Source organism: Grammomys surdaster, unplaced genomic scaffold (assembly GCF_004785775.1).
Source record: "Grammomys surdaster isolate TR1022 unplaced genomic scaffold, NIH_TR_1.0 752, whole genome shotgun sequence".
NCBI classification, from domain to species: Eukaryota; Metazoa; Chordata; class Mammalia; order Rodentia; family Muridae; genus Grammomys; species Grammomys surdaster.
The window spans coordinates 610,868-619,365 of NW_021605171.1; the positions used below are offsets into that span (position 1 = coordinate 610,868).

At 45.1% G+C, this 8,498-nt stretch overlaps 1 protein-coding gene across 1 annotated transcript; it reads left to right on the plus strand.

Annotated features, from left to right (window-relative positions):
- Positions 1 to 780: 780 nt before the first annotated feature.
- On the plus strand, positions 781 to 3,085 carry Gadd45a (growth arrest and DNA damage inducible alpha). Its single transcript, XM_028782456.1, has 4 exons — positions 781 to 983; positions 1,077 to 1,178; positions 1,294 to 1,531; positions 2,432 to 3,085. Exons 1-4 carry the CDS (start codon positions 940 to 942, stop codon positions 2,543 to 2,545), a joined length of 498 nt encoding a protein of 165 aa, XP_028638289.1. The 5' UTR covers positions 781 to 939; the 3' UTR covers positions 2,546 to 3,085.
- Positions 3,086 to 8,498: the final 5,413 nt, after the last annotated feature.

Below are 8,498 nucleotides of genomic sequence, written 5' to 3' on the forward strand. Positions count from 1 at the left end.
GGTCTTACTTGATCAGAAGGAGCCTTCTTCAGGAAAGATTTTTAAGAACGATGAATTTGGCTCGTCAGACATGTGAGCACCGGCTCTCCACCTTACAAGGAGTGCACAGAAATTTCACTAGCTTTTTTGTGGAAAAGATTCCAACTTGGTACGGTGCCATCACTACACACAAATGCGCTGGGTTTTTTCTCTCTGGAGTTTCAAATTCTCACAACCAACCAAAACCAAATCAAACCAGCCATCAAGGTACCAAAAGAAGTACTACTGGGAATAAGCAGCTTTACCAGAAACTTGCATATAAACACTTCTGGAGCAAGCTTTGCCTGGTATGTCTGGACACTTAAAAAAATATGCTTACTAATAAACAGCTAGACTGGAGTGCATTAACCCCTGAAAATAAATCTTCAAAAGCAGCCCCTTAACACAAAGGACACGAAACGACAATCAAAAGATGTCCACAACCAGAAAAACAATTGGCAGGCTGTTTCAGTCAGAGCTAAGGACACTTGAACCACCGCAAAGCCCTCCGCACCAGATGGCTCCACAAACATACTCAGAGCTGGCTCAGGACCCCACCAACCGGCATTCTGCACCACCGTGGGCTCCCTCCCGACTAGCTCCGCCCCCTTCCGCTCAACTCTGCCTGGCTTGGTGGAGCTAGGGTCGGAGTGTCAAAGTCTGCTAATTTGCATAACCCAATAGGCTCGCTGCATGCAAATGAGGCTGGACGTGGTTGGCTGAGGGCTATCCGATATCTCCGGAATCGGGCCCTTTGTCCTCCAGTGGCCCCGAGGCAGCTGAGTGCAGTTCTCCAGCGAAGCTAAGCGAGAAGCCCGCGGGAGCGGTGCCGGGAGGGTGGGAGCGAGCGCAGAGCCGGCGCCGCGCACTCTGGGGGCCAGGAGCAGCCCGCGCGCCGCGTGAGGGACTCGCACTTGCAATATGACTTTGGAGGAATTCTCGGCTGCAGAGCAGAAGACCGAAAGGTAAGTTACCGTGCCTGCGGACTCGGTGGCCGCCGCCCCTCCCGCCTCGCGGCCGGGAACCCGGCTGACCCGCTCTCGCCCTGCCGTCCGCAGGATGGACACGGTGGGCGATGCCCTGGAGGAAGTGCTCAGCAAGGCTCGGAGTCAGCGCACCATTACCGTCGGTGTGTACGAGGCTGCCAAGCTGCTCAACGTGTAAGTGTCCCTGGCCGCCCGCCCCCAACCCCCACCCCCGATACCCACCCTCCCACCCGCCTCTACCCCGCGTTCCCCGGAGCGTGTGCACTCACCGCTGTCCCACTGCCCGTAGAGACCCAGACAACGTGGTGCTGTGCTTGCTGGCTGCGGACGAAGACGACGACCGGGACGTGGCTCTGCAGATCCATTTCACCCTCATCCGTGCTTTCTGCTGCGAGAACGACATCAACATCCTGCGGGTCAGCAACCCGGGTCGACTGGCTGAGCTGCTGCTACTGGAGAACGATGCGAGCTCGGCGGAGAGCGGGGGTGCCGCGCAGACCCCGGACCTGCACTGTGTGCTGGTGACGGTAAGAGACCCCGGGGCTGCAGCCCAGAATCTGCTGGGGTGGACCTTGTCCGTGCTGGCCGCCGATCTCGCGGGGGTTCTGATAGGGTACAAGCTGTCTAAGCTCGTGGGTGGCCTCCAGCGGCGGAGGATATCTCTGTGAGTCAGCAGGCTGCCCAACTACCCTTTGCCTACCTCTGCACTACCTCAAGTGACTAATTCTTTGAGCAGAACAGATTAGATAAAGCCAAAGAAATTCCCGGTTCACCCTTCGTTAAGAAGTCAGCTTCATTCTTCATTTGCTGTCAAAGCTAAAGATAGAAGTGGTGTGGGAGACAGACCTTATTAATTCCCTGGATATAGATACCCTGAAGTGTACGGAGTGGAATTCTTTTCTTTGCTACTCTTGAGTTTGTTTAAACGAGCCCTCTCCACCCCACTCCCCACGGCTTAAAAAATGTGTGGTGGGTGGATAGTGTTTTCAGAAAGAAATGTGCTGTCTTGGGCTTCTGGGTTTTTTTGTTTTTGTACTCTTCTGACTTGTGTAGGGAAGTGGCGGCCTGATTACTTGCTGCTGCTGCTGGTGAAGAGTGCTCTTCATCGTCAGGGAAGATAAGAGTTCAGCTGCCTGGCCTGCTGCGCTCGCCGTGCACGCAGCCTGAGAATGTTTTTCAGAAGTATTTTACTTATGACCCCACCAGGGTGCATACTTGGGAGTCTTTAAGAATGATAACCTCATGCAGAATGTAGTAGTCAATATGCAAAACTCTGTGAAGCTCTGTGTGCATTACAGGTGTTTACACTTTCTTTGCCCAGTGCTGTTTAACAGAATGTACGGGTTTTGGCCCTTTCAGAAGTAGTACAATTAGTAGTATAAGCTGATCAGTTTATGGGGAAGTAATTTTTCTAAATCTGTTCTCAGAACCCACATTCATCACAATGGAAGGATCCTGCCTTAAGTCAACTTATTTGTTTTTGCCGGGAAAGTCGCTACATGGATCAGTGGGTGCCTGTGATTAATCTCCCCGAACGGTGATGGCATCTGAATGGAATAACTGAACCAAATTGCACTGGAGTTTTGAAATACCTTTGTAGTTACTCAAGCAGTCACTCCCCACGCTGATGCAAGGATTACAGAAACTGAAGTCCAGGGGCTGAGTTCAGCTGCACGAGGGAGGGATAGAAGATGACTTTGCAGAGGGAAGAGAGGTGGAGCCTGAAGAAGGAAGCCGTGTGGAAACAGAAATCCAAGTCCAAAACTACAAAGAACTGCAGCAAGAAAGAAAACTCCTAATGTAGGATGGCCGGGTTACATTCAAATAAGCCAAATATTGCTTTGTTGAAACTTTGAATGTGTAGCAATAGTTTGGATATTTTTTGGTCCTTATGCCCTCAAATAAAAGGAAAGTGAAAAGGATTAATCATATTTTCAAGCCACAGTTTAATGTATTTTGATGAGATGTTGAATTCTCAGAAGTTTTATTATAAAATCGTACTAAGTTATTTTATGATGTGAAAGGTTATTTATGAGAAAGCTTTAGAAGCACATTATCTAAAATAAACTGGTATGGAGTAATTGTGTCGTTTCTTAATGTGTGCTTTGTGTTTTACAACATTGACTCTTATCAGATATTGTATTGAAGCTTTGCTTTATTTTATACTAGGCAGAAAGATGGGGGATTGTAGAGGGTTTGGGTAAGGGAAAAGGGAATATGGAAAGATTCACCTTGCAAAGTCTGAATTACAATGAATTATTTAAATTCTATAATTAATTGCATGCAAAAATGTGGAAGCAGAGAGGAGGGTTGCCAAAGCAACTTGAAGATGAGTGAAGCTTTTACTGAGGAAAAAAGTCATTTTATTGGGAGCTTAAGAAATGAGCTTAATTACTCTAGGTAGAGAGAAGGGAAAGGATATTGCTAACAGCTACAAATGCTAGTGCAACGGTGGAGGCCTGAGAGATCAGAGCCTGCAGAGAGACCTGCAGGGGTGACTGTGTCTCTGGTGTAGGCAGATAAGTGAGAGAGAGGGTTGGAAAGGTGGAGGTTCGGCTCAGACACTGACAGGCTGTCTTGCACCACCGTTACGTATTTGAGCTTTCTTCTGTGAACCTGCCCCAGTCTGCAGAAGGAAGTGATGTGATCAGTCAGCGTTGTCAGTAGCCTCTTTTCAGGGCACTGTAGCTTCAGTGGAGCATTTCTGCTACTGCTGTGAGGGGACTGGTTATGTCAGGAAGAAGTGGCAGAGAAAAAGGAAGGAAAAAAAAAAGACTTGAGTAGAAGCCTTTCTACTGTCTGGTCAGAAAGCACCTGGTTATTTAATTGTAGCAGGCTCATGTAGGCAGAGGGAAAGCAAAAATGCAGCTAAAGAAAAAGCCTGGCAGAGTTGTAGTCTTTACTGTTTGCAGCCTCCCCCCACCCCCAGCTGTCTCTCTCTCTCTGGAGATCTCTCTCTCTCCCTCTCCTTATCCGCCCCTCCCCCCAGGAGTTCCTTGGACCCCTACTGTTTGCCAGGCTTCTTGTGACCAGGGAGAGCAGAAGAAACAACAAAACCCTTAAGCTTCTACCCATCTTGTATAGGCCTGAGAGCCTTCTGTTTCTCTACTCTCAGGAATGTGCACGTCTAGGCCTTATTTGGTCTTCTCTTGCTTTAAGCCAAAGTATAATCCCAAACAACTGGAATAACAACATTTACTTTTTATATTAGCAGGAGATTTGAGAGCCATGCTTTTCGAGCAAGACCTTTAGCCTTCCCACTACAGTCTCATTCAATCTGTTTCCACAACTGTTGTATTTCATGAACTAAGTGAAACCACGGAGGACAAGTGGAGAAATGCAGCTGTTTGCTGGGAAGCGCATGGGTGGCAGCCATGTCTCTGTCAGGCCTCCTCCATCCTTATTCATGTTGTAAAAGGAAGAGCACATGACCCAGCCTACAGAGTTGCCTTTTATAGCTTTGTCATCTCTTGGAAGGATGAACTAATATCTGGTCCATAAATGCAGCCCTACATTAGATGATGAGGTAATATTTGTTAAATAAATGAATGATTATAAATCATAAACCCGAGGCTGCAATTTCAGTGATAGAGCATGTATGAGATCTTGCAGTATCTCTGGCCCTGGGAAAAACAATTCCTACCTGGTACATGGTATTTGCTCAGAGCATAGCAACAGGAGAATATTGAAGGCCTTACAGAGAGTTGTTGCTTATCATACATACTATTAAAAAGGAGTTTGAGTCACTTAAATCCCTTAGTACTTAGTGATACAAAGTGGAGGGATACAACCTTAAGATCACACCATTTCTTGAAAAGCTCAATAATAAGCACAGTTAGGTATTCTTTTGATTTTTATTTTGTTGTTCTTTCATAAGATGACTTAAACATGAGTTAAAAAAAATTATGAACCATTGGCTCAGTAGGGTGGTTGCTACCCAAGCCTGACAACCTGAGTTTGATCTCTGAAACCTAAGGGAGAAGGGACTTGACTTCTCAAACTATGACTCCCCTCCACACACACATACACCATCATATTAATAAAATTCATAAAAAGATAAATGTATGAAACAGTTAAATAAAGTATGCCTCTAACATACTAATATTTAGTTAATTGCTTTAGAAATTATTAAAGTTGGGGCAGGAAGATGACTTTGAATTTAAGGCCACTGGGCTACCTAGTACCAATCCTACCTGGTATGTACTTAAAAACACAAAAGCAAATAACTGACTTCCTTATATGCAACAAGAACAAAGACTTTACACACCTGCTAAGATGTGCTGTTTGCTGCAAAGTGGAAAATACCTATTTTTCCACAGGTGACTTCACAGGTTTGATATTGCTTTTGCTTTGTCTGGTTAGTCAGGGGTCTTCAGTAAGTTAAAGCTTTGTAATAAAAAAAAAAAGTCCATGAAAGTAACCTTTTATAATAAACTATTTCATAAGCTAAAATAAAAGGTGCTATTTTTAGGAACGAGCTTCTAACTAGAAACTTGTAGAGTGTTCTTTATGACCTTACTAAAACCTTCAATATTAAAAAAAAAAAAATTGTATTTCTTGCCATATAGGAAAAGGTCTGTTTTCTTAAAGAACAAAGCTGAATGGCACTGACACAACACCAAGCCAGGGTCCCTCAAGCTAGAAACTGAATTTTTCTTTTCCTTTAAACAATGCTTACATAAACATAAGAACTTTGAAAAAAAGGCCAGGCAGTGGTGGCACACGCCTTTAATCCCAGCACTTGGGAGGCAGAGACAGGCAGATTTCTGAATTCGAGCCAGCCTGGTCTACAGAGTGAGTTCCAGGACAGCCAGAACTACACAGAGAATCCCTGTCTCGAACCCCCCGCTCCCCCCCCCTAATAAAAAGAACTTTGAAAAAGTTGTACTTATGAAACTACCAAAGCTCTTTAGTGAGAGTTTACTATGATCATTAGACTTGGCTGACAAAGATACTTTGGCCTCAGGGAGCTCACAGTCTAGTGAAACAGAAAGCAGATTGATAGGGCCTAAAGTAGAGTCCAGTAACAAAAGACTTAAAGGAAGTTTGAAGGGTAAAAGTTTCCTGAGGGCATACAGAACAGACTGGAGGAAAAGGTTGTAAGTTCTTTGATCAGAGTTAGCACTGCATTTTGCAAACATCGTAAAAATGCTTGGCTGATGGATTGTATACAACTCTGCTAGATGCTGCAGAGACTAGACATGTAGGCTATGGAAGCTTTTGGCACTGAAAAGTTTATAATTTGTAAGAAAGTCAAACAAGTTCCTATAATAGATTTATTGAATGTCTATCATGTACATAGTACTGTGTCCCAAGGCTATAAAAGCAGCAGTGACTTACCTTCAAGGGTGTGCCTAGTTTGTTGTTGTTGTTGTTGGAGTGTGTATGTGTCCCTCTACCTTGACACTGGGAGATGAGGGAGGTGCCCAACACCTGAGGATTCCTGAGGCTGGAGACAGGTCACTGAAGTTGAACCATTTGCCAGGGAAGGTGGAGTGATTTGTTGCAGGAGTTGCTCAGGTGATGGGGTTGACATTCTTCTTGATGAAGGAGCTCATGGCATGTTTGGGGCTAACTCCCTGTACATACCAACATAACTTTGTGCCAAGTACTTTACCAACTACAATTTGCCAACAACTCACAACAGTTCTATGGCACTGGGTTCTGTTACTGTCCTCCTGCTGCAAAGGAAGAGACTAATTTGCCCAGAAGCGTATTGTTAATGAGTGCCAAAGCCAGGGCACATCATGTCTACTGATAGAAAGCGATGAGGCAGGAAAGATAGAAGGCACCAAACCATGATTCTGTCAAAAGGCAAGCTTTGACCTACTCGGTGATGGAAAGCTCTTTAAAAATAACTGGGAGAGTTGGGGTTGTGTAAGTATGCTGGCAGGAATGAAGACATTCTAATGTAAGACTGCCCTTCCCTTTGGCTATCATACTATTGAGACAATGGACCCCAAGGAACTGGAATTCCCCCAGGAGTCTCATGCTGAGAAGAAAAGGGCTGGCGCTGCCAGCCAGCAGGGAAGCTTTGTCACACAGTGCTGAATACTTGCAGGACAGACCTGGAGGCAGGAGCCCAGACAATGAGTGATGTGTCAGTGATAGGGAGGACCACCCCTTGACCAGGACTGCACATTTCTTGTCCTCAATTTAAATCTAAGCCTCATGCCAGGAATTAGGAGGAGGTGGTCATTAAACCTCTTATTTGTTCCTTTTCCTGTTGTGAATCTCTTCTGCATTTCACTATTGTCTCTAATTTCCTATTGAGGCTACTTGGCTGAGTCCAGCTTGTTAGGACCAGAGCAACTCCAGGAACACTGGGGCTGTAGCTCAGTGGTACAGTGCAACGGGAAAAAACAAAAAACAAAAAACAAAAAAAAAAACTAACCATGCATATATAAATTATACACATAGTTATGTAGCACAACTGAGAGAAGAGATGAGATATTATCACACTCTGAGGGAGCCTAGAAAAGAAGATGCCACGAATTACAAAATCCTGAGAGGCTAGAAAGTGCAGCCAATTGAAGTTTTGTTCACACAATATTTAACAATTTAAAAAAAATCAGTAGTAAAACACTTAAACATGGGCAAACTTCTAGTGTCTCTTGGAAGTTTACTTTTGATTACTACAATTAGGTAAATTAGTTAAAATAAAGACAACCACGCCCTGGACATTCAGTTTCTAGGGGCACTCAATGCATTGCTAACCTGCTTCCTCTTTCCCAGGGGAGTTCCTGGAAGCGCTCACTTTATCACTAATCTATCTGTATACCAAGTGCTCACTTTAGCTCTTCCCCTCTCATTTGGGCTAACAGAACACTTTTGTTAAAAATCCAGGGTTAGTACCTGTAATCTCAGTGTTCTGGTGACTGAGGCAGGAGGATTGCTACATAGCCAGACAAACATCCAGGGCTGAGTACAAGCGCCAAGCGCAGCGCTAGAGCTTGCTTCCTAAGATTTAGCACATGTGGTTTCCGCATAAAGACAACTTTCAGATCAGTGTGGTACCAAGGCAAGCTTGGCAAATAGCCCAAATCACATCCCTCTGCCTGTCAGTCTGATGGTCAGAAAGCCTTCCAGGAAAGGGTGATGCCTGACCTGAGTCATAAGTCTTAATTGGAATTCTGTTAGGAAGAAGGGTGGATCTCGCTCAGTACTGTTTACCCAGGTTTAGGTTAAAGGAGTAAAGACAGGCAAGTGAAAAGGCGAGACACGCTGAGGACTTTGCATGCCTGGCACAGCAGCATGGACTTTCCTCTGCAGACAGTGAAGTGACTCCGGGTCATTTATTTGTTTGTTTATTGATTGGCAGGATTTGGGGTAAACTTTGAACTCAGTAGTGTAGCCAAGGCTAGCATTGAACTCCTGATCCTCCTGTCTCACCTCTCAAGTGTCAGGATTACAAGTAAATGCTATCACCCTTGGCTTGAGGATTTTTACACACACACACACACACACACACACACACACACACACACACACACA